The sequence below is a fragment of the Bufo gargarizans genome, chromosome 5 (assembly GCF_014858855.1).
Source record: "Bufo gargarizans isolate SCDJY-AF-19 chromosome 5, ASM1485885v1, whole genome shotgun sequence".
NCBI lineage: Eukaryota > Metazoa > Chordata > Amphibia > Anura > Bufonidae > Bufo > Bufo gargarizans.
In genome coordinates this window covers 144,673,965-144,701,182 of record NC_058084.1, presented here as the reverse complement: position 1 = coordinate 144,701,182, position 27,218 = coordinate 144,673,965, and the positions used below count along the sequence as shown (strand labels likewise).

Genomic DNA, 27,218 nt, shown 5'->3' with positions numbered 1-27,218 from the left:
CATGGATAAGTGTGCCCAGAGAATGCCACAAAACCATTCCCCAAGACCATAACGTTGCCACCACTAACTTGTGTTCCTCCAGCAGTGGTTGCAGAGTGTTTGTTGTCTGATGTTTCTCACCTGACACGCCAACATCCATCCGTTCGATGAAGCAGAAAACGTGACTCATCAGAGAAGGCAACCCCTTGCCAATCAGCAGAGGTCCAATTCTAATACTGCTGCAAAGCATTTTCTGACGATGCAACTTCCTTAGCGGTGGCACAGTGACTATCTGTCTGCCTCAGTGCTCCGCATGGTAACCCCTGGTTCCAGGTCCGTCTTTAACGCAGGGCAAAAGGGGCAGCTGCCTTGGGCCCAGTTGCTCTTGGGGGCGCCTAAGGCAGCTGCCTCTTGAGCCCCGCTGGCCACTGGTGATGTGGGGGTGGCGGCAGGGCACAGGGAGATGAGCCATTGTGGAAGCTATCATCTCCATAGTCATCTGTATCGATGTACTCAGAACAGCGATACAGATGGAAGTGCTGCGGTGGGGCAGGGGATGGAGAGGCGTCTCCCTTACCCATTCCTCTGTAAGGCTGCAGGCACTAGGCCTGCAGCCTGTCAGATGCCGATGCAGGCGGTGCGATGACGTAATCGCGCCTTATGAGCCATGCAGCTCGGGACACAGGCCGTAAGAGGCCTGCATCGCATCGCTGCCAGCCTGATGGATGTAAGTATAAGTGTTTATTTTTTTTATATGGTACTACTACTGGCACATGATTGGGGGGCATCTATGGGGGCACCTGTTACTGGCACATAATTAGGGGGCATCTATGGGGGAACCTGTTACTGGAACATGATTGGGGCATCTATGGGGCACTTTTTACTGGCACATTATTGGGTTGCACTATGGGGGTATCTACTGAGGCCACAAAGAAGGGATATTTGTATGGGGGAAGGGGGAGAGGAACACTATGGGGATTTTACTGAGGCTACAAAGAAGAGGTATTTTATATGGGGGGCTCTGTATATGAGCATTTTATACTGGGGCACATTATGGTGGTACTATGGGGAAGGGGAGAGAGGAGTACTATGGGCTCATTTATGGGGACACTAAGAAGAGGTATTTTATACTTGCAAATTATGGGGGACACTGAGGGCATCTACTAGGGCACTATATATGGGACATTTTATTCTGGTACATTATGGGGGGCACTAGGAAGAAGGGGGAGAGGAGCTCTATGGGGCATTTACTGGGGGCACTATATAGGGGTATTTTATACTGGCACAATATGGGGGCACTATGGGGACATTAGCTGAACTGGTGGGATTAAAAGGGGGTATTTTTTGCACTGGCACATTATAAGGAAAATTATTACTACTAGGGGGGGGCATTATGATGGGCTTTATTACTACTGGGTGTCTATGGGGAACATGATTACTAGTATGGGCACTATGGGCGCATTATTACTTCTGGGGCACAGTGGGGACATGTTGGGGGCACTGTAGGAGCACTATTACTACCATGTGTGCTCTAGCAGAGAATTATTCCTATTGGTGGAATTTTTGGGAGCACTATTACTGTAGGGGCACCTTGGCACAGTATCAGCTTACCACAATTTTTTTTGGGGGACGTTATGTTTACACTATGAGTGTCAGGGGCACTATTTGCTGGGCGCAGTTATTTTAAGGGCAATCTGCATTGTACTACTATTATCAGGGGGTTTATCTTTTTCTGCAGTATAGTATTTGGGAGCACAGCGGCACAGTATTGGGGGTGGTAGGATGATTTGTCCAGAAGATGGGAGGATGATGGAAAAGTAGTAAACTTAGATTTTGTTTGGCAAACCGCAGAGACGAAAAATGGCTGAAAAATGGTGGTCTGGTCTGAAGGTCTGAAAGGAGAAGATGAGGAAACAGAATATCTACATCAAAGAGACGTTACTGGATGTAAGAGGTATGTAGGGGTGGATGGAGGGGTTGGTAGTACAGTACTATCTGCACATTGTAAAAAAATAGAAAAAAAATAAAGTAATCTGCAAAATACTATAGATTTGTGTCAGAAGTTGTGCTCTTTTAATTTTTTGAATAATGATACAGCCATTTTATTTGATACTTTTGTGCTGATTCTTTTTTTTTTCCTCTATATTAATGGACACTATAGTCACCAGAACCACAACAGCTAAACGTAGTAGTTCTGGTGTCTATATCTGCAAGCTTTTTAATGTAAACACTGCCGTTTCAGAAAAAAAGGCAGTATTTACATTACTGCCAAGGAACACCTCTAGTGGCCACTCATCATTATTAAAGTTTACTACTCTACGAGGTGTGTAAAAAATTTTTTGTGTGTGTGTGTGTTGTGGTGAAGGGCGTGATTGCATGCTAGGGTGTGGGAAGGGGGGACCCAGGGTCCACCTAATATTAAAGACGGCCCTGCCTGATTCATTTTAGAGGTGATATGCTCCACTGTAGCATGCCGGCAATTTACATTACTGCCAAGGAACACCTCTAGTGGCCACTCATCATTATTAAAGTTTACTACTCTACGAGGTGTGTAAAAATTTTTTTGTGTGTGTGTGTGTTGTGGTGAAGGGCGTGATTGCATGCTAGGGTGTGGGAAGGGGGGACCCAGGGTCCACCTAATATTAAAGACGGCCCTGCCTGATTCATTTTAGAGGTGATATGCTCCACTGTAGCATGCCGGTCCACCCTTGAGCACCTTCGTAGCCGATGTTCACCTTTCACATGAGTGGCATGTGGTGCTCCTCAGTTTCACGTCACCTAATCGCAATGGTGCCATTTGTCCACTCATGATGCACTTTCAACACAGCAGCACATGACCATTTCACAAACTGTGCAGTTTCAGAAATACTGCCACCTTTGGCCCAAAAGCCAATAATTATCCCTTTTTGCAACTCTGATAAATTGCCCCTTTACCCATGACAGCAACAAGGGATATGTGTGCAGGCATCACGCACCTTATATACCCACCAAGCCAGCTCATGACATGTGACTTCCTTTATGAGCTACTCACTGCCTTCTTTGAGAGCAGGAAGTGGTCATAATAATGTGACTCATCGAGCAAAATTCATTTATTTCAGTAATGCAACTTAAAAGGTGAAACTAATATATGAGATAGACTCATTACATGCAAAGCAAGATATTTCAAGCCTTTATTTGTTATCATTTGGATGATTATGGCTTACAGTTTGAGCCTAGAGTATTGAACCTTTTCCCAATATTCAAATTTTAAGTTGCATTAATGCAACTCTTTTTAAGGCCTCATGCACACGACCGTTGTTTTGCTCCGCATCGGTGGCTCGGATGCGGACCCATTCACTTCAATGGGGCTGCAAAAGATGCAGGACAGCACTCCGTGTGCTGTCCGCATCCGTGGCTCCGTTCCTCGGCCCCGTAAAAAAAATATAACATGTCCTATTCTTGTCCGTGCTTTGCGGACAAGAATAGGCATTTATATTGCCGGCGCCCGTTCCGTTCCTCAAATTGCGAAGGCAATACGGGCGGCATCTGTTTTTTTTGCAGACCGCAAAAAACGGAACGGTCGTGTGGATGAGGCCTAAGTCTCATTTCTGAACTAAATGAACTTTTGCATGATATTCTAATTTTTTGAGTTTCACCTATATATTTTATTATTAATAGGATATCAAATATTTCAATGGACATTGCGGTGGAAGCAGCTGAGATGCATTCTGGTCGAGAGGCAGCTCCTCTTATTGAGATCTGTGAATGTCCCCGTGGATATACAGGACTCTCATGTCAGGTGATTTGCAGAACATTCTTCATCACTTTGCAGTTCATTATATCAGTAAAGCGCTGCTCCATATAACAACTTTTATCTTTTCGATCATCAGGAGTGTGCACCTGGCTATTACAGAGAGAGAGTGATGGAAGTGAATTTGCTTGAGTCGCAGCCATTTATTGCCCCCTGTGTGCCTTGTCAGTGCAATAACCACAGTGAGGTTTGTGATCCACATACTGGAGAATGCATGGTAAGCTTCATGTATGGTGGCTGGATAAGTCATAAGGCATGCATACGTATTTTACTGATCTGATATACTTACTGCTGTTGTCTGCGCTGTAACAGTCAGGATATATCTATTAAATGAGCTGGGCAGTATCTAGGACAGGTCGTTTTTTTACACTCTAATTAGGTTTCAACAGTGAAATGGATTGTAAACTTCTGACAATACAAACCCATAAATCTCGCCAGATAGCGTTGGTGAGCTCTATAAATCTCAAAGCATTCAAAAATAGATTTGGGTGTAAAGTTCAGGGAATAGAGAGAGATGAGCAGCGGCTCTGAGACACAAAGTTAAGGGGGAATTGTAACCACAATACTGAATCCAACAAATCTATGTAAGCGCTTCAGAAGGACAAACGCAGAGGAGTGAGGCCATTACATCTGCTGAGCAGGCACATAGAAGTAACTCTTTATTTTTAAAAGGACTCTGTTGCCCGATCTTCTATCCTTATGCAGCAGATATTTACAGGGGACCCGGGAGATGAATTTTGCGGGGTCTTTTCTGACAGGGTCTGAGTTTTCTTATCTGCCCCGTTTTCCCCTGTGAAATGGAGGAAGACATTCTCAACACTGAGTTTCTTATCCCGACTAATGGCCCCTTTACATGGCCCAATGGAGCAGAGGATTGTTGAGAAGGAATCGTTGCCTGCTCGTGGAGGTGAAGTGCTGCATTTACCTGCAAAGATCCCCTCCACTGTATGGGGATGAGAGATGGCCACTGCTATTGCTCATCCTGATATAGATTCATTGTTTCTGGGCAGCACAGTCTGTTGCCCTGAATCGATGATTGAGGTGTCTGCATGAACCATTGTCTCACCCAATGCACAAGCATTTCGCTCGGTTATCAGGTGATGCCCTTCAAACGGGCAGATTATCAGGAATGAGCACTCATACAAATGTTTATCCCCAAAAATCTGCCTGACAATTGGGCAGTATAAATCCACCTTAGCCACAGGCCCTTGATGGAGATGGGTTAGCTAATGCAGCTATACAGCTTGAAGGCTCCTTGTGAATGCTGAACCCCTGTGAACATCACTTCTGGTTAATAGAAAAGGAGATTAAATGTGTCTTCACATGCAGCAGATTTCAGTTCTTTCCATCCAAATTGGGTTGTTTTGGCGGCAGTCAAATGGATTTCTGAAAGCCTCTTTCCGGTGAATGAAGCTGATTTTTAGTTGTAGAATATTTTCGTAAAAGATCTACTGCGTGTGAAGGCACCAAAAAAGGTTGTCTCACAAATAAAAAACACTTAAAAAAAACACTTCATCCCAGCAATTTACTAAAATACTCTAATCACCTCGTGTGTAAAGAACAGTGTCGATAGCAGTTCACAATAACTTAGTTGGCACTGACTTTTTTTATACTATACGTGGTATGGTCAAGTATTAGTATGCTAATTAATTGGTACTGTCATGCTTCTTGATCGTTTCCAAGTAACAATCTTTTTCTCTACGTCACGTGGGTAGACATGGGATTAAACATTGACCAAAATGGTGAAAAAGATAATGAGGATTTCTTAAAATCTGTAAGATGTTCTGCACTGTATTACACGTTTTCCTTTCTTTTACATGACTATATTTATTTCATGTTTAATCACATTTTGCAGGGCTGCAGAGACCATACAGCTGGTCATAATTGCCATATATGTGCCTCTGGTTACTATGGCATAGTGACTGGGTCGATCTCAGATTGCTCACTGTGTGGATGCCCTAAAGGAAACTCAAAAAGGTAACTCCTACTCAACAATAATGTCTACCATCTGTCACCGTATAAGTGTGTTAAAGAGGTTTTTGAGTTAAATAATAAACAGGGCACCGGCAGTACAAAATGGTTCTTCCAGTGTGACACCCCAGCCCTCCCCTCCATTGCCAGCTGTGATATCCCATACACCCCACATCACCGCTGCGGCCAATCCTCTCTAGTCATGTCCCTTATTGGCTGCATGTGGCGTGTACGAGACATCCCTGCTACAGCCAGGAAGATGATGTCAGCACTGCAGGGCCAAAGAAGCAGCACGAAGCTGCCCAGGTTTTTTTTTTTTACTTAGACAACTCCTTTAAATGTATTCTTTTATGAACTTAAACTTTTTATAAACATAAACTTTTACAACTTTATTTCTAGAAATGTTGTGAATTTAGCATTCTTAAAATTATAAAATCATATTGGAATGTATAAATTGATTTCTTAGTACTAAAAACTGTTCATTATTTTATACCATGCTGGAAAGATATACATGGATATGATATACATGGTGGATTATGTGAAAAACCGTGCCTTATGATAGCATTCTTTTGGGCTTTCAACTAATCCTGCACTCATTCTTTAACCCTGTCTTTCCTCCGGGTATTGTCTCTGTCTTTCCCAAAGGTATTGTGCCATATTTTTTTTTATATATTTTTTTGTCTCAGTTTTAGTCCAACGTGTGTCCTTGAAGGAATTAATGATTTCCGTTGTGATGCCTGCCTACCTGGATATGAGGGAAGACACTGTGAACAGTATGTATTATATTAAATAAGTTATGCCACTTTCCCTTGTCATACAGATAAAACTATTGCTGACAGGAGTTGAGTGTTAGGTTTGCTTGCAGTAAATTAAATTTCCTTGTTGGCTGCTGCCCAAAAATGAGAAGAGTCATTCATAAAGTGTGTTTTGCTGTTGAAAAATCAAGGAAGCTATTAGGCACTTTGAGGGTCATTTATCAAATCTGCTAAGCCAGTTTTGTGGAGTAAAAAAGTCACCCACGTGCGACATTTGCTGCATATTTTTGCAACATTTGGGGAACCTTTCCACTTTTAAAAGTGAAGTAAAAAGTAGGTCAGGATTTCAAATTAGAGCTCCTTTAAGTCTCATAAGTTTTTAAAACATTACATCTCCACTTCACTCAACCTCCTGGTATACTATTACATACACTAACCACGTAAGCACGGCCACGCCCCGAAAACTACCACGACCGCGCCGCATGGTCGGACCCTAACAGAGAAGAGCAAAAGCATTTATATGTTCCACCTGTACTCTCACTGCCTGCAAGTGATGGATGTTTTTAGTACCCAATACAGAAGTCTGGATTCTGTGCTGGCACTGGGTACACCACTTGCAGCAGATTTTGAGGTTTTAGTTGTCAAGTGACACTTCTCAACAACTTCTGATCACCAGAACAAATGAGAATAGATATCTAAAAGGAGCTCTGTATCACATAATAAGCCATAAATGAAATTTAAAAGCATATCAATAAAACAGCATGCCAGGTAACATATTATCTCTGGGCTTTGGCTTTTTTGGTTGGTGACCTGTAAGTATGAGGGTGTCTTGACTGTCTTCTATGTAATAGTAGATCCCTGTAATTTTTTTATACAGTTTTGCCTGTATAGTCTTTGTAAGTCTTCCCGCTGATCAGGTGTTTGAAGGAGTTGCGTTGTATCGGGAGCTCGATGTTCCCTTCATTATTTACCATGCACTGTGCTCAATATTATTGCTCATTCCCCTTTCACTTCATGCTCTAAAGTTGTAGCTGGGAATTGTACTACCAGACTCACTCTACCACGAAAACTACCACGACCGCGCCGCATGGTCGGACCCTAACAGAGAAGAGCAAAAGCATTTATATGTTCCACCTGTACTCTCACTGCCTGCAAGTGATGGATGTTTTTAGTACCCAATACAGAAGTCTGGATTCTGTGCTGGCACTGGGTACACCACTTGCAGCAGATTTTGAGGTTTTAGTTGTCAAGTGACACTTCTCAACAACTTCTGATCACCAGAACAAATGAGAATAGATATCTAAAAGGAGCTCTGTATCACTCCTGGTAAACCGTGAAGGGGACATGGTTCTGGCCATAGATCTCTTCAAACACTGAATGGTAGGAGTGCTGACTGAGAGCCGGACCCCCACCAATCTTCTGATCCTTATTTTGAAGTCTTAGATAACACCTATAACATAAGGACTAACGTGGTCACTAGATTGACTAAATTGGTCATTGTTTTCTTACTCTTAGGTGCTCTCTTGGCTACTTTGGCAATCCACTGGAGCCTGATGGTAGCTGCCAGTTATGTGACTGCAATCCAGCTGGTTCATTGAACAATGATTGTGATAGACTAAGTGGCCAATGCTCTTGTAAGCCGGGGGTCACTGGACGGCTTTGTGATACATGTGAAGTGAGACACATTCTTCTGGACCAGCAATGCATTTGTAAGTTTTTTCTGTTGTATGACTTTACAATTAAATTTTATAACAGGCATGTCCAAACTGCGGCCCTCCAGCTGTTGCAAAACTACAACTCCCAGCATGCCTGGATAGCTTACAGCTATTAGGGTATGCTGGGAGTTGTAGTTTTGCAACAGCTGGAGGGCCGCAGTTTGGACATGCCTGTTTTATAACATGGTACATACAAGTCGCTTGATGACTTGATTTTGTGTCAGAAGATGGCGTAAAAAAGTACAGTGAAATATGACATTTCATAAATTTGAACTTTATTTTAGGCTCTCTTACAGCCTCTTAGAGGTCCTACACAAATGAGCAAAACGTATATACTTTTTTTAAGATCATGCAGTAATCCAGAATATCATGTTTTATTGATGTTGGGTAATTCTGAGCTATGAAATTCTGTAGAAATGTGTACAACAGAGCTATACAAATAAACAATACATGAAATGTTAGAATTAAAGAGATTGGCTCATCTCAAGATACGTCATCAATGTCTGATAGGTGCGGCACCCACTGGTATCTGCAGAACCGGGCTCACAAAGTGAAGGAGAGCACACCACGCATGTGCTGTGTGCTCTCCATTCATCACTATGAAAGTTCCAAAAAATAGCCAAGTGATCGTGCTCAGCTATTTTCGGAAGTCCCAAAACGGTGAATGGAAAGTGCAGCTCCATTCACTGCTATGGGTCTGTCGGAAATGGCCGAGTCAATACTCTGCTATTTTCAGAAATCCCATAGCGGTGAACAGAGGGTGGCCACATATGCTCTGTTGACTTCGGGGGTCCCGGTATGGAGATAGGAGCAGGTTTCAGATGTTGGAGCCACACCCATCGTACAGTGATGGCAAATCCTAGCGATACGCCATCAATGTCTGAGATGAAGCAACCCCTTTAAGGTTTGTGCATACAGTCATATTAGCAAATCGTTTCATACAGAATCATTGTATGGCTGTCATAGAGATACTGTACCTCCATATACCTTCTATTTAATTGCTTCTAGGAAGAATATGTCCACAGATACTAAGTATGGCAATGCACAGAAGCTGTACTTTTCCGTGTAATGAGTGGTACTGCCTCTGTGCATTGCACTACAGACTCTTTGAACAGGACTCTTTCATGTACATGAGTCCTAGGATGTTAGTATTTTAGTAGTAAATTCTAATGCAACATAATCCATTTCTTAGGAAAATGTATTTGCGAATGATAGACCTGTACTGCATGGATATGTTCAGCAACATTCAACTTTCTCAAATCTAGCTACTTTTATCATGTATAGGGACGAGCGAACTTCAAGTTTTGAAGTCCAAGTTCGGGTTCAGGTATATACTGAATTGCGGTATGGATTCCATTACCACGGACTATAACGCAATTCTATGACAGAATGCATAATGGAATGCCTTCAGAAGCATTCGGTTATGCATTCCATCATAATAGAAGTCTATGGCCTGCATAACGGATCTGTCCGGTTTCTGTTATGCAGGAGAAGACTCCTTGAAGTTCTCTCATCTCTAGATGATTCACGTGCAAGAATGGCATGTGATGCAAGCTTTGTGTTCTTTGGGCTCTTTTCACTCATATAACAGAGTACATTTTCATATACTTGTATTGCGTGACATCATTACATCTTGGCTGTCACATATCCGTGCAATACGATATACAAAGAACCGATACCATTCAGAAGAAGCATGTAGGACAGATTGACTTCTTGCCCACTGCATCAGTGTTGTACTGTATATGTAAAGAACTAATTTTATACTGTCCTCCCTAGCATGTGATGATGACTGCACAGGACCACTACTAGATGATCTGGATGATTTGCATCAGGTTATTTTTTCTATAAACTTCACTGGAATCATTGCGGTGCCTTACGGATTCATGTCACACCTCGAAAACATGACAACACATATTAAGGTACAAATTACAATTATGTCTAATGCATTGCCCATTCACATATGAATATTACATTTGAGAATTTCTGAAATATATTATATGGCATTGTATACAGAGGAGAACTGCTGGCGAAGCTCTCTCCGGTATTGCCCCTGTGCCGGATACTGAAGGAGAAGTCAGGGCCAGGCATGATGACATGTACACTGCCAGGCCCTGTCAGAGTGTAGGGGTGTGGCAGCAGCAGAGATAAGGGAGCCTCTAGGAGTAACAGCAACACCCCCGTTGCTCTTAGAGGCTAATTTACATATATTAAAAGTTCTGTTTTCTCATCAACAAAGCCACAGATGGGACCAAGACTTCTTCTGCACAATGATTCTGGTGACAGAACCCATTTAAAGGGGTTGTCTAAGTTATTATTTTCATGGTTTCAACAACTGGAGATACAGGCTCTCGTATTGCACTTACTTTTTCAAAAGTTTTCAAAATATTCCCCTCCCTTGTCACTGATCCTATACATGAAAGGGATAAGGTATAGGATAGCCCAGTGTGAGAGGCACCTATGGCATTGCTAGGGTATCCATGGACTCCCATAGTATCACAGTAATCACTTGCTGACTGTTACATGAGCAGAAAGGAAAGGGTTACTACATTCAGAATGACATAGTCCAACCTCCTACCCCTGTCAAGAGACACTGGTCACGTGATATGGAGGATGGGGGTGTGTCTGTGCCGAGGTGAATCGTACTAGTAGTAAGGAAGCGCCGCTTCCATGAGGTCGAACCTTCCTGGTTCGGTGCAGCACTCAGAAGGACTCGCGCAATAGGCGGTAAGAAAGCATCATTAGTGACGCGATACAATGGAAGGGGGTGCGCCTTTGGTGCGATTTATCTCATTGGTGGAGGGGAGCGACACTCGGCTACTTGTCATTCCCGGTGAGGCTCACAGGATGGGTTGATATACATGCCAATCGCGCAGTACCCAGAAGGACGCGCGTGATAGGCGGCAAGAAAGCATCATCAGTGATGCGATACTATGTAAGGGTGTGAAGAAAAAAGAGGGATTTTGTCCAGCTTGTGGTTGTGGTAATCCAAAGGACTTTTATTCAATAATCACGTGAGTATAAAATCCAGGTACAAGAAAGCAGGTCTACATGTTTCGGGCACAATTCAATTTTAGCCCTTCGTCATGAATAAGGGCTAAAATTGAATTGTGCCCGAAACATGTAGACCTGCTTTCTTGTACCTGGATTTTATACTCACGTGATTATTGAATAAAAGCCTTTGGATTACCACAACCACAAGCTGGACAAAATCCCTCTTTTTTCTTAATACTTCGTATTTCTCCTGATTCGGGTGAAGGAGTTGTTCCGTGCTACACAGTGGAATCCTCGGCAGGTGAGAGCTGCTCAAATCTTTGACCTTTTTTATATGTAAGGGTGTGTGCGATTCAATTCATTGGTGGAGAGGAGCAGCACTTGGCTGATGTCACTCCCCCCGCCCACCTTCCAATCCTGGTGAAGCCCACAGGACGGGCTAATACACATGTCAATCGCAGCAACACAACTCGATTGGTGGAACCCATAGTTTGGGAGGGGATAGATAGTTTATATAGGCAGGCGAAACAGAGCGCGTCACTCTAGTACCCAAACTCCCCTCACGAATCCGCATCGCGGCGAAACATGTTGGGTGGGGTAGTGATAATCGACAATTTTTAGACAGGTTGCAGTATAGGGCAAGATCCACAACCAGTAGGGTCGCAATCATTTTCCAGCTCAATACATATTGTGCAAATGTTCGGAGGCAAACTGCCTGATCTCCCAGCGTGTGAGATGTGTGAATGAATGATGGATGTCTGTCCCATAGGGATATAGGAATACATCTCATCTATTTACAATAGAAACTCCTATACTTAGGACCTATAGGGACACCAAACAATTCACCATTGAAAACACACCTGCTAACCTGTGGTGATACATGGCCACAGAGTATCCATGTCTTTCTTGGGCTGCGAGCGACAGCAGCCCAAGAAAGACATAAATTAACTGACTTAGCCCGAAACTGCAACCTGATATTTTTTAATTTCCTTGCAGTATTGGTTTCTCTAAGTATTTTTGTTTTAAAAGTAAATAATAAAGGTTAAAGTTTTAATCTATAGATAGGACCCCTAAAAGGAGTTTTTGGTCAGGTGACCATGGTTTGATTTTTGTTACTTTTTCAAAAGTTACCCCGTTTACATATTCGGATCTCTGCGATGTCAGCTTCTATGCCTGCTATACTGACGTTCAGTGCACCAGTCTAGTGCTTGAGGGAGCAGTTCTGCCCCTGAGCATGGAACATCACAACTAATGTGTGATCTGTGGACTTGGCTTGTCAGAGCAACAAGCCAAGCCCCATTGCACAGAACACCAGTACTGACATCTGATGTGGGGGTGGGGCTTGTCAGAGTTAGAAGTCATGCCCACTGCTTGTTACTGGAGCCAAAATGTAGAATGGCATAGCATTATCTTTCACAACCCAATGAGCAGAAGGGGAGCATGGTGGGGGGAATTATTTACTAGATGGTAACAGGGAAAATACTTTGCCTTTATAAATGGAAGAAGAAGCAGGACTTAAATGGCCATGAGAGCAAAGAAAAAAATGTCTTTGCGCAAGGCTGACAATGTGAGCAAATAACCATGGGTGTCTTAGCTGACACACAAAACTATACATGAGAAGAATGTCATAGAAAGTTGTTATACACCCACAGCTCTGCAACTGCATGTAAACAAAAGGGGCCAGACCAGTACCAAATATATATATATATATATATATATATATACACATATACTGTGTGTGTATATATATATATATACAGTACAGACCAAAAGTTTGGACACACCTTCTCATTCAAAGAGTTTTCTTTATTTTCATGACTATGAAAATTGTAGATTCACACTGAAGGCATCCAAACTATGAATTAACACATGTGGAATTATATACATAACAAAAAAGTGTGAAACAACTGAAAATATGTCCATTTTCTACGTTCTTCAAAGTAGCCACCTTTTGCTTTGATTACTGCTTTGCACACTCTTGGCATTCTCTTGATGAGCTTCAAGAGGTAGTCACCTGAAATGGTCTTCCAACAGTCTTGAAGGAGTTCCCAGAGATGCTTAGCACTTGTTGTCCCTTTTGCCTTCACTCTGCGGTCCAGCTCACCCCAAACCATCTCGATTGGGTTCAGGTCCGGTGACTGTGGAGGCCAGGTCATCTGGCGCAGCACCCCATCACTCTCCTTCATGGTCAAATAGCCCTTACACAGCCTGGAGGTGTGTTTGGGGTCATTGTCTTGTTGAAAAATAAATGATGGTCCAACTAAACGCAAACCGGATGGAATAGCATGCCGCTGCAAGATGCTGTGGTAGCCATGCTGGTTCAGTATGCCTTCAATTTTGAATAAATCCCCAACAGTGTCACCAGCAAAGCACTCCCACACCATCACACCTCCTCCTCCATGCTTCATGGTGGGAACCAGGCATGTAGAGTCCATCCATTCACCTTTTCTGCGTCGCACAAAGACACGGTGGTTGGAACCAAAGATCTCAAATTTGGACTCATCAGACCAAAGCACAGATTTCCACCGGTCTAATGTCCATTCCTTGTGTTCTTTAGCCCAAACAAGTCTCTTCTGCTTGTTGCCTGTCCTTAGCAGTGGTTTCCTAGCAGATATTCTACCATGAAGGCCTGAGTCACACAGTCTCCTCTTAACAGTTGTTCTAGAGATGTGTCTGCTGCTAGAACTCTGTGTGGCATTGACCTGATCTCTAATCTGAGCTGCTGTTAACCTGCGATTTCTGAGGCTGGTGACTCGGATGAACTTATCCTCCGCAGCAGAGGTGACTCTTGGTCTTCCTTTCCTGGGGCGGTCCGCATGTGAGCCAGTTTCTTTGTAGCGCTTGATGGTTTTTGTGACTGCACTTGGGGACACTTTCAAAGTTTTCCCAATTTTTGGGACTGACTGACCTTCATTTCTTAAAGTAATGATGGCCACTCGTTTTTCTTTACTAAGCTTCTTTTTTCTTGCCATAATACAAATTCTAACAGTCTATTCAGTAGGACTATCAGCTGTGTATCCACCTGACTTCTCCACAACGCAACTGATGGTCCCAACCCCATTTATAAGGCAAGAAATCCCACTTATTAAACCTGACACACCTGTGAAGTGAAAACCATTTCAGGTGACTACCTCTTGAAGCTCATCAAGAGAATGCCAAGAGTGTGCAAAGCAGTAATCAAAGCAAAAGGTGGCTACTTTGAAGAACCTAGAATATGACATATTTTTAGTTGTTTCACACTTTTTTGTTATGTATATAATTCCAAATGTGTTAATTCATAGTTTTGATGCCTTCAGTGTGAATCTACAATTTTCATAGTCATGAAAATAAAGAAAACTCTTTGAATGAGAAGGTGTGTCCAAACTTTTGGTCTGTACTGTATATATATATATATATATATATATATGTATTTACACAGTATATACTGAACCTGACTTATCCAATGTATATATTTTTGACCATCAGGTTTGCAGTGTGCTTTTGTTTTGTTTTTTAACTCAGACAACCCCATTGGCACAGTCAGTGTACTGTAGGTTTAGGGTCCCTTTGATCCTTGACTTGAATATGTTTTTGTTCCATTTTCTTCCTGGATTTTCTTCATGCATACAGCTGTAAACGAAGTTGTACTTTCTGGTCAATTGTTGTTTTCTCTAAATCACAGAAATATTGATATTACTCATCAGTCACTTTGTCAAGAAATGTAATTAAGCCCCGTAGATGTTCCATGGATAATGATGTCCAGATGGAACAAAGTAGCAGAAATTTCATTTGTGATATTGATGATGGCAAAGTCAGTGCTTAAATTGGATTTCCAAACAGGAAGCAGTTAAGAGCCCTGTATGCTACATTTTAATCAAGTCTTATTTCTGAGTGGATAAACTCTAGAATTGCCAGAGGCTACGAGGAGTTATCATTTTAATATGCACTTTGATGGTTGTTGTATAAAGTAGTATTTAAACTATCAACAGGAGAATTGTCTAAGCACTGAAATATAGTAAATATTATAGGACACTAAATGCTCATTGTGAAAATGGTAGCATGACAAATTAATCTAAAAACTTAGCAGAATATACACTGTACTCCAAATTATACACTGTTTTTGTATATTTTAAAGGGGTTGTGTCACTTCAGAAAGTGGCATTCATCATGTAGAGACAGTTAATACAAGCCACTTACTAATGTATTGTTATTACCCATATTGCTTCCTTTGCTGGCAGTATTAATTTTCTATCACATTATACACTGGCCGTTTACATAGTTACGGCCACCCTGTAGTCCAGCAGCAGTGGTTGTGCTTTCACACCACAGGAAAAAGTGCAGGCCTCTCTAGTGGCCGAAACTGTAGGAGCATGCATAGACCGGAGCTTTTTTCTATAGTGTGCAAGCACGACCACCGCTGCTGGATTGTAGGGTGGTTGTAACCATGGAAATGAGCAGTGTATAGCGTGATGGAAAAAGTAATCCAGCCAGCAAAGAAGGCGATATGGATAATAACTAGGCTTGAGGTTCATATTGCTCTATCCGAACCCCATTTTTGTTTGGAAACTTTGTTTACAATATCTCTGCCGTAGTGTGCTAAAATATATCGTCTCCGCTGAGGTCTGCCAGATATTGCTGAAAATAACTCGAGACTTGCTATGATGTTACACTTCGTTTTTGCACATAAATTACTGTTCCAAAATCCAAAGCTGCACTCAGCTTCATTAATGGGATTTTGGAACAGTAATTTAAATAATTTATATGCGCATAACCAAAGTGTAACATCATAGATGTGAGGCTAAGCAAGTCTCGCGTTATTTGCAACACTGATTTGCCAGGCCTCAGCAGAGTCCATACATTTTAGCGCACTACGGAGGAAGCATTGTAAACAAAATCTGAACCTGATTCGCATAAAGGGTAACTGTGATATTTTTTTTATTTGCTAGTTTATTAGAGCTAGGTCATGTATACCTGAGTTAGTCTGTCAATGATTGTCAAAAGATCTGTAATTACCTTATAATAACATCTTTCATTAATGTCCTCTGTCCCTTTCCACTGCTCCCTTAAAAGACCAGTTGCTAGGGCTTGTCTGTCTTTCTTTTAGTATAAACAGAAGACAGAGGGGCGGTCCTTCACACTGCATGCCTGCAATAGGCTTCAGAGTGAGGAGGCGTGTCTCTCAGTAATTCCTATTGGCTGGCAGGGAGCAGCTAGCTACAGCAAGTGTGTATGGGAAGTGAGGGAAAGCAGTTTTGGCCTCAGAGAACTGGCAGAGGAGCCATCTTGAGAAGGTCCTCATATGGTAAATGTTTAAATAGCCGTAATTAAGGGAAAAACTCAAGGAAAACAGTGGTATGTGAAGAAACTAAAGATTGCTTTATGCATAATGCTGCTGCAGCAGTAACATATGCTAAAATATATATTTTTTTAATTAAAACATGACAGTTACCCTTTAAGCCTAATAATCACAATACATTAGTAAGTGCCTTGTATTACCTTTCTCTGCATAATAAATGCAATTTGCTGAAGTGACACAACCCCTTTAAGCTCCACAGCAATACAGAGTCTCCCATGTGTATTACAGGCCATGGGCAACTTCACAATGTGTCCCTCTTTGTTCGTTTACAAAGTTGGGAGGTATGATATTTATATATATACACATATATAGATATACACTGAAAAGCAAAAGGGTAACAATGTTTTAAACTTTTAACTTTCAGGCATTAAAATCATTGAAAGTCGATAGGTGCTGATCCGTTTTTGTTTGTGTCTGAGAAAATGGATCCAGCACTATTGACTTACTTTGTGTTTCATGCCGGATCTGTCTTGCTCTACATCCCATGCTGGACAGAAAAACTATGCTAGCAGCGGTTTTGTGTCCGGTATTGAAACGCAACCAAATGGAACGGAATGCATTCTGGTGCATTTCGTTCCGTTTAGCTCAGTTTTGTCCCCATTGACAATGAATAGGGACAAAACAGAAGCATTTTCCTCCAGTATTGAACTCCTATGACAGATCTCAATACCAGAAAGGAAAATTGTTCTGTGAAAACAAGGATTTTCTGCACAGGAATAATGAATCTCTATGGGGACAAGCGATCGCTATATCTCCATACACCGGAAGTGATTGCTGCATGTACTGTAAGTGCAGCCCTCATCTTCTAATGATTAGAAAGATATTGGGAGTGTCTGCTTATTTCCAATAATCTACTAGATCATATGTACGTGTAAAAAGTTCTTTAGTGATTGGTGCTTTATTCTGGAGAAAAATTGGACAAGATGACTATGCAGAAACCTGGCCCTGTCGGTCAAGAAGGAGAGGCAGGAGCTGGAAGAGAAAGAAGGAGGCGCACAGGTGCACAGAGTGGCTTGGGCCCGCCATTAACTGCTGATTTTCATATGGATTAAAAGTACTTTTTAGCAAAATGAAGCAACGGATCGCTAATAAAAAGTAGTTATGACAGTCATTAGGACTTATATCATCATTAGTTGAAGAATTTTCACTGTAGAAAGTCAGATAATTCTTTAATTTATCACGAAAATTAGGGTATTCAATAAACGGACATTCTGAATATTGTAATTCCACATTTCTTTTATTGTGAGATATCTACAGCATGTATTAGATAATGCATTTTTCATCAAAACAATTTCACATTTGATTTACAACGACTGTAAGTTGTCTTTCATTTTTTAAAGGAATCAGTCAACACAAACTCAGTGACTGCCCATGTCTTGGACAAAACTTCAGAACAACTTGCTACTGTATCTAAAGAAACAGACAGACTGTATATGAGAGTGAGTAACCTTCAACCATTATTGAAATGCATTCTGTTTGGTGTGTTCCTCAAATCAGCCATAAACCAGAAAAACACCAATGTCATAAATGATAATGTATAGTGACTATAATAAAATTCAAAAACATTTTTGCGCTATACAGATCTCCAGTCCCCTGTTATGTGGTAGCAATAGTACGGCCCCACAAAGTGCCCAGCACATGCCGGTGAGACCATGTACTCATTCAGTGGACATGGCTGCACAGTTTTGTAGGTAAACAGCAATTTTTCTTGCAAAACTGTCTGGCCAGTTACATTAATTGTTAATTGTTGCACAGTGCATGGACGCAGGAGTTTTCTTGGACTTAGATAATGATAACCTATCCTCAACATAGGGTTATCAGTATCAATTGGTGGTAGGGGACCGACATGCTAGAAGCAGAGATGTCTGTACACTATGTTATGGCAATGGGGTACTGCAGTTCAGCCCCTATTCAATTGAATGGGAACTGAGCTACAGTATACCAGACCCTGGACCTAGACACAGTATGAAGCCTTCTTTTTACATTCTGTAGACTGTTTTGTTTTTGGCTCCGCTACCTGAAGCAGCTAATCAGTGGGGGTGTTGGGTGTCCTGAGGATGGGTCATCAATGTCTGTAGTCTGGACTTTCAAGAGGCATTTTGGGAAAGACAACACGTTTTGTGGGCCTAAGGTATAACAGTAAGAAAGCTTACCCTAGCGCTAATGTACTGCCTGATGTAATGTCTTCCATAGCGAGTACGTGACATGTGACCATGTGTATTCTGGGTCTGAAGGTCTATCTGTTGCATTTTGACATAATTATATTCCTTTGGGGCAAATCTAAATTGAGGTAAACCAGTTTTTGATGCATGTTTCTGAATCAAGGCCAAAGGTGGATCCTGCATGAGGGAGTTGTAACATCCCTGCCCTTAAATTTCCCATTCACCTTGAGTCCACTTTGGGCTTTGGCTCCAAAAACTGCACCAAAAATTGCCACAAAAGTCTATGTTTGGCACTCCCCTAACAGCTCTTTTGTGTTTAAAAGATGTCACAGGCAGTAGAACATGGATACAATGTGCAAAATACCACCCTCAGCACTCTGAACAAGAGCCAACAACTGATGGGATTTATTGACAAACTGCAAACAACTGTTAAAGGTAACTTTCTTTTCAAATCATAAATGTAAATGTATAAAAATTATGAATACTTAAATATTATAAAGCTCATGTTGTACCCCACTATGTATGTGTGTGGTACTCTAAGGTGGTCAGTAAACCTAAAAAATGTGTCTCAGGTCCCTCACTTTTTGGTTTGCCATTGATGTCTGTTGAATTTCAATTGAGAATGAAAAATGTGAATACTCAAATACAACTCTCTTACATCCTTCCTCTGGACTTTTTTTTTCAGCTCTTATCGAAGTAGTGGAAAATTTGAATGAGACAATAGACATCGATATCCAGCTATCTGATGGTGCACTGCTTGATTATCAGGAAGAAGTTTTTTCTAAGCTTGAATCAATGAGCACAGAGAGTTTCAATGACCATTACCAAAACGTTAGCACATCCCTTAAGTAAGTATTCTTATATCCATTAACATAATGTCTGACAATTGTGAATATATATTGTGTTTTCTTTCTTTTACCTCAACTGTAAGATTCCTCAAAGATAGATTCATTGGCCTTTAATTCATTTTAGATCCCAAATTTTTGTATTGTCCCTAGATCTCTTCCAATGCGACCTTGTGGGCCCAAGCATACAGGACCTTCAAGGTGCTATGGAAGAATTAATTTAAATATCCCATTAACATCACATATGTCACAATGGCACAACTTTGCTAAATCCTACTGTAGATAATCAGCTTAGGTCACTGACTAAAGAATATGCAGGGCCACCACTCTTAAAGGGTAGAAGGAATATGGTAGCTTTCTCCAGTCTGATGAGATCCATTTGCTGTGTCTCTAAAAATTAGGTGAGAGTTGATATTTTAAATGAGGTTTTGTAGTTGACTGCCTATATATGGTAAATATATGATCTTGGGGTCTGAACCCCCAGGAGCACCAAAATAAAGGGTCAGTGGTACTGGTACTGAAGCTGAGCCGTGCTCATTCTATTTATTTGATTGGACTGCATAGTCTTACTACAGGGTGCTGCAGTGAAGAGATGAGTGCTAATTCCTTTCATTTTGTTGATCATTAGTTGATGATAATGCCATTGATTTAAAACCTTGAAAAAAAATCATGTTTAAACAAGTCCATGAGCATTAGGTTGAGTTCACACTTAAGTTATTTGGTCTGTTATTTCATCAATTATTGTGAGCCAAATCCAGTAGTGAAGCCTACTCAGAGATAATGTAATGGAAAGATTTGCGTTTTTGCCCCTCACATGGTTTTGGCTCACAATAACTGATGCAGATAACTGACTAGTTAACTGAAGTGTGAACTTGGCCATACACTAAAAAGGCTATGCTATTTTTTATCCCACTCCAAATTATCCTTAACAGTTTGGCTTGGATTAGCATGAAGCTCTGGGTATTTTTGTCAACTTATAGCCATCAAAAACTTTGACATCAAGTTTTGTTTTTTTTAACGACCAAAGTGCTGGACAGTTTGTCTGCCGTGTTTGTATCAATTACACTTGATAAACATTTATTTTACATCCAACAGAGACTGCGAAGATTTATTGTCCAGAGTTCAGAGTGAGTATGAGAAGCCACATGAAGCTTTGCTGAAGATGAAGAACAGTCTAGAAAAAACATTAGAACAACACAGCAATAGATTACTTACTGCTAAAGACTTGATCCAAGAATCGGCTTCAAACACTAATCATGCCAAGGATCTGCTGATTCCCATCCAAAACAATCTTGATAATTTTAATGTAAGTTATTAGCATTTTTGTATTCTGTATTTATTATAATTTTTAGAATATGTCTGATGAATTGTGTGATGTCCATCTGCAGGTAAAAAAGCTTGCTCTCCAGGAAAATAAGAATCGTTCTGTAATGTTGATTGAAGAAGGACTTGGGCTGGTTGATGAGGCAGTTCTTCTTGCAGAAGACACCATAAATGCAACATCAGTATGTATCACATTAAAAGTCATGGCATATATGTCCTTATAGTTCTGTTGATGCAGTTGATTGTGTAAAATGTGCATATTGTTCCATTATATGTTTGTGTTGTCTTCAGGTTTTGGAGATGCATCAGGAAGAGTTGATCATGTGGAATGCCAAGCTGAGACACCATGTGGATGAACTTGTGATGCAAATGTCCAAGAGGGATGCCCTTGACTTAGTCTATCAAGCTGAAGACCATGCAGCTGGTTTACAGAGCCTTGCTGATTCTCTAAACAGGTATATGTTCTGCTATAAATGATAGGACTAAACTGCTCAACATTTTTTTAAAGCTGGAGTCCCCTCATTACATGGTAATCAATACATCAGGGAGCCTGAGCAAAGTGGGTGAGCTGAGAGTCTATGAACGGCTTGATCATAGACACTAAATGTGGTACAGATTCAGACTTTCTGTCCAGTTGTTCTGTTTCTGATGGTTAGAGAATAGCAACAAAGTACAAAGAATAAAAAGTTACGATGTGCAGCAAGTAGGTCTATTATGAAGAAAAAGGAATATAGGATATTCAGCTGTAAAATGGATAATACAGTTTGTTGGATGAACTTAAACATACAGTATGTCTCTAATGTGAATTTCAATGTTGAGAAATATGGCCCTTAGGAAATAAATAACATGAGAACTGACATTAGTATCATAAACTAAAGTTCACTGTGATATAAAGGGCACCCAAAAAGATGTACAAAGTCATCTTTAGGAAACTAGTAATAGATCCAGATAGAGAATTCTTCAGGTGGAATTTGCTAAGAGCATTGCTATGAACCAACTATAATATAGACAAACATCACATTTATAACAACAACTAATAAAAAGATTCTAAAACAAAAATGGGTGTAACTGATTGTCCTACCCAAGAAAGAGCCTCGAAACATGACTTTGGATTTTAGTCTTCTCAAAAAGGAACAGATACTCATCTGTAGATAGCTGTTTCAGGGTTCTTGGCCGTCATCAGTACAGAGTTTGGTATTGGTTGGGTAGGTAAGAGGTCTTTGATGTAGCTTTCAGGGGTATTGTTGTCCTTGTTCAGACACCAGCTGGCGTAGGGAGTGTCACAGGCAATGCTCCCTTTGAAAAGATTAGTACATTAGCTCTCTACCAGAAGGAATAATACTGTCTCACTAGTGCCTACTATAGGTAGCTACTCCGTGAGTCAATATCTGACTAAATAAAGAACATTAAAACATGACTCGAGATTTTTGCATAAATAGAGTTGCTGCCAAAACAAATTCGTAGACGGCTGTTTTGCGGTTCTTTGCATCTCGTCAATTCAGGTAAACAAAATTGGTAAAAAGCAAAGCCTGTTATTTTTATTGTAAATTTCATGTCCAGTGCACATTGAGGAGCACATATGCTATCTACCTACCGGTGCCAATTACAGTATATTGATAAGGTAGAAAAAAAAAAGCTAAGTAAATGTAAGGTAGATAGAATATTAGAAGCGGTGGAAATGTTGCAGGATATTTGTTAGAAACAGAAACTTTCTCATATAATTGTGCTTATAGTATGATGATGATTTTATAGTATGATGTTGTACGATGATTTTGGTCTAGTAGAGGGTTATATTTTTCATAGTACTCTGATAGTGTTTCTCTGTATACATTTTCTAGATACTTATATGTTTGCATGTTGGTACAGGATGCTTTTGACCCTTTTGAAGTCATCATTACTACATTGAAGAGTGCATTTCATGTATTTACGACAACTCTCCATCTTTCAGTTCTCTTTCAGATGTGAGAAATATTTCATTAAATGCCACAAATGCTGTACAAGCTCATTCTGGTATGAAAAGTATGATAGAACAGGCTGAGGCGGTGGTGGAACAGGCCAACTCCACGGTCACTGAGGCTTTGTCCATAGTAAGTACCCTATCAGAATTATGATGTAAAGAGAGGCAGCAGTGCTTTAATATCCTATAACTTGCCTGTCTTAAAGGGGTTGTCTCATATCGCTGTTAGTAACGTGAGATGAGATTAAACATTTACCACCAAGTAGCCGGAAAACAGCACCCTGGGCCAGCCCTAACTCAGAAACCGCTGAGCTTGCGGTTCTACACTGTTCTATGCTGTTCAAAGTTAACATTTATTTTTACACTATTTAGACATAAAAAACCTAAATGTATGGGCTATCGTAATTGTTCTGACCCTGAGAATGAAGGTCAGTTTTGCCGCAAAGGGAACGCCATAAGGGACAAAACCCTTAAATCGTTGGAGGAATTGCGTTTTGTTTCCAATTCTATCCCATTTGGATTTTTTTCCGGCTTCCCACTACATTGTATGTCATATTAAATGGTGGCATTAGAAAGTACAAAATGTCCTGCCAAAAATATGCCCTCATGCGGAAAAATAAAAAAGTTATAGCTCAAAGAAGATAGGGAAGAAAAGTAAAAATTAAAAAATGAAAAAAACCTCCAGTATCCTAAGGCTTAATGGGTTTGTGTCAGTTCAGCAAGTGGCGTTTAACATGTAGAGAAAGTTAATACAAGACACTTACTAATGTACTGTTATTATCCATATTGCTTCCTGTGCTGGCTGGATTCATTTTTCCATCATATTATGCACTTCTCGTTTCTATGGTTATGACCACCCCGCGATCCATCCACACTAGTGGCCGTGCTTGCTCACTATAGGAAAAAGTGCCAGCCTCTCTAGTGGAGCTCACATTGACTGGTGCTTTTTTCTATAGTGTGCAAGCACGACCACCAATGCTGAACTGCAGGGTGGTCATAACCTCTGGATACAAACAGTATATAATATGATGGGAAAATGAACCATGCCGGCAAAGGAGGCAATATGGATAATAATAATACATTTTAAGTGGCTTGTATTAACTTTCTCTACATGATAAATGCCATTTGCTGAAGTGAGACAACCCCTTTAAGGGGTTAATGAGACATTTAAGATGCATCCCAAAAACTGTAATTACATTTCCTTTCCGCTATCAAGTCTATAGGGCAAATCTGAAAAGAAAAATGTTTCTCCCGGGTTTATTTTCACCTGAATATATGTATGTTCGGTGACCAGTAAGACGACTTATCATCATGTTGCAAAATGCCGAAAACATCCATTTTCCTCATGACAGACGTACACATGAAATGGTTATATTTAGCAGTAATTAAACCTGCATTTAGATAAGCGTTTGTATCCATTCTCTCCTTTCATTTCTAGTCAGCAGGAAGGTAATTAATCTTTTATAAAGAGAACAACAACCTGAATACACCGCATTCTTTCCTCCTTAATTTCATTTTCCATGAAAAGGAACATTTTCTAAGCCTTTTGCACATATTCAGACGTGTTTATTCTTTTATCCTTAAAAAGTATAAGGCAACCATTTTTTGGTTAAAAAACCTTAGTAAAAATCATATACTCAAAATTGTTAGCGCACATGATATTCCAGCAGGGGGAGCATTTCTTCTAGAAATGCAAGGAGCAGATTATGGCACCTCTCTGTACAAGTGATAGAGGTGTGATGATGGAGGGAAACTAATCTCCTAAAACCTCCTTCTTCCCCTAAGAATTTTGTAGTAAAAGATTTTTGGGAGCAAGTAGACTAGGAATGCAGCAGACAGTCTGCCTCTGCTAATATTACATTAATTACAGTTTCAATAAGGGTACAGCCACAAGGACATGGTTTTCCAAGCTAAGAGCAGGAGTGCATTAAAAAAAAAGAGGAGAAGTCGTATCTGTTCTGTGTACCTTCTCTTCTTTTAAGGTACACCTACAAAGCAAATTTGGGTGCGACACGTGTCACGTGACCAGATATCACATTGTAGCAGGGCTCTTATAGGAATGAATGGGGTCGCAGTGCCTCAATCACATTTGCAGTGTTGTTTTTATTGCAAATTGTGCTGAGACTTCTTATTTAGGAGGGATTTGTCTCACTTGTTTTTTTTTTAAAGGGCTCATTCTGACGACCGTATGCTGTCCGCAAAAATGCGGATCAGTTTTTTTGCATTCCGTTTTTGCATTCCGTTTTTTTGCTGATCCATAGACTTCAATAGGGCCATGTGCTGATTTTCACTGATAAGTATAGGACATGTTAAATTTTTTTGCTGAGCCGTGCAAAGGAAGAAAAGGGCACCATAGAAGTGAATAGGACAGCATCTAATCCGCAAAAAAAACGGATCCGCATTTTGGCGGGCAGCATACGTCCGTCTGAATGAGCCCTAAGACAACCCCTTTCTAAATTACTAAATATGTATATCGAGACTTACTCTACTCTGGGAGCTTTTAATGCCTGTGCTTTGAATGGATGGTTTAAAGGGGGTTATCCAACACCTATAATGGCCCCCAAAATGGCCGGGCACCTCATACAGGTTATACTTTACTAGTTCTCTGGCACCCGTGTAGCTCCTGATGCCCGCACGGCCGCCGCTGCACCTCCCTAGCATCGCTAGTTACGCTAGGGAGGCTCGTCCCCATCGCAGCATGCTATTGGCTGCACCGCCGGATGTTTTCATTCGCGCAATGGGAAGATGCAGCGGCGGCCGTGCGGGCATGAGGAGCGATGCGGGTGCCAGGGAGCGGGGTAAGAATAACCTGTATGAGGTGCCTGGGCATTTTGGGGGGCATTATAGGGGTTGGATAACCCCTTTAAGTGTTGTGATGCAACGGGAGAAATAATATGTCAGTGGACTCTTCTATAGTAACAAATGACTTAGGAAGGATATTAATTGATATTTTAATGTCATTTTGTAAAGATAAGTACGTTAAAATAATAATACATAAAACTGCCTGTAGTTTAAAGAGGACCTGTTACCACATAATGCAGCGTACATGTAATCTGCAGCATGTTATAAAGCAGGAGGAGCTGAGCAGATTGATATATTGTTTGGTTGGACAGATTCAGTAAACCTTGTCTGTATACAGTTAAATATTTGCTGTTTCTGATTACATTGTTCACGGGGGAGGTGTTATCAGTGACTCCCATGGCTATCTATGTATACATACTTAAGACCCCTTTACATTGCTCAATTGAGCAGACAGTTGTCGGGAAGAAAGTATTCCTTCCCAAGAATCACCAGCTCCTCAGTAAAGGAGACGGCTGTATTCACATGCAGTGATCTCCTCCACAGTATGGCCATCGCTTATCCCCATACAGAATCATTGTTTGCCAGCGAGTGCTGTTTGGATGACACGATCTGCTGCCAGGCAAACAATGATTTAGGTGACTGCAAGCCTCTCGCTCGTTCATAGGGTAATTGGTGGCACCTTTACACCAGCAGATTATTGCTAACAAGCGTTCCTACAAACACTTGTTAGTGATGATCTGCCCAATGTAAAGGGGTCCTTACACAGAGAATGCTGTAAATCACTGAAAACACCTCCCCGTGTACAATGAAGTCAGGAAGAGGAGAGATTAAAATGTATAAAATACAAGTTGTACTGAATATATTCCCGAAAAGAATATATATTAATCTGCTCAGCTCCTCCTGCTCTAGAACACACTGCCTGCCGATTGTACTGCCTTTTATGGTGACAGATCCTCTATAAATAACACACATTTGTAATAGTTTTGCTGCACATAAGACCTATTACACAATTTCTCTCGTAAAATTTGCAGAATAGAAAGATATATGATGTGTCCCTTTGTAATTGTATTTTATTCCCATCATCAATGTATTTTTCCCCTGCTTTCTATGCAATACTAAATAGGAAACGTTTTTTCCCAAAGGTATCTGGATCAGAGGGATCTTTAGGTTCTGCATCTGAGAACTCCATACATTTCAGCTCCAAACTTCTAGATGAATCAAAAAATTTAAGTCGAAACACAGAAGGTATGATTTTGTATTATTGCAGTCTAAGCAATACAATTGCTTGCTTTTTTCTACTGCAAGGTAGAAGGTTGTGTTAAATCATGATTAATGTAAAAAAATACACATCATAAAGTACATGACTATGTCTTTTTAACATAGCTAGAACCAGCCCCGAACCCAACATGGACCCAGAGATCTCTCCATTCATTGCTTCAATTGCTCTGCTAGATTTATTTCAGACTGGCAGCTCAGGGGGCATTTCCTTTATCAGGGGCATGTCCTTTCTGCTGCAGCTCTTCCCCTATCACAGCTCAGCAAGCGTGTCCATTCTCTGGGAGCATGTTCTTTCTTCTGCAGCTCTCTTTCTCT

General features: G+C 40.9%; 1 protein-coding gene across 1 annotated transcript in view; it reads left to right on the top strand.

Annotated features, from left to right (window-relative positions):
• Positions 1-27,218, top strand: part of LAMA1 (laminin subunit alpha 1) — a 176,306-nt gene that overhangs the window by 111,567 nt on the left and 37,521 nt on the right. Inside the window, exons 28-41 of the mRNA XM_044293408.1 lie at positions 3,637-3,757; positions 3,849-3,986; positions 5,625-5,746; positions 6,427-6,513; positions 8,011-8,204; positions 9,987-10,129; positions 17,877-17,975; positions 19,022-19,133; positions 19,384-19,546; positions 20,639-20,849; positions 20,932-21,048; positions 21,158-21,321; positions 22,815-22,953; positions 26,768-26,870. Coding sequence (XP_044149343.1) covers positions 3,637-3,757; positions 3,849-3,986; positions 5,625-5,746; positions 6,427-6,513; positions 8,011-8,204; positions 9,987-10,129; positions 17,877-17,975; positions 19,022-19,133; positions 19,384-19,546; positions 20,639-20,849; positions 20,932-21,048; positions 21,158-21,321; positions 22,815-22,953; positions 26,768-26,870 — 1,913 coding nt within the window. The remainder of the gene's footprint in view (positions 1-3,636; positions 3,758-3,848; positions 3,987-5,624; positions 5,747-6,426; positions 6,514-8,010; positions 8,205-9,986; positions 10,130-17,876; positions 17,976-19,021; positions 19,134-19,383; positions 19,547-20,638; positions 20,850-20,931; positions 21,049-21,157; positions 21,322-22,814; positions 22,954-26,767; positions 26,871-27,218) is intronic.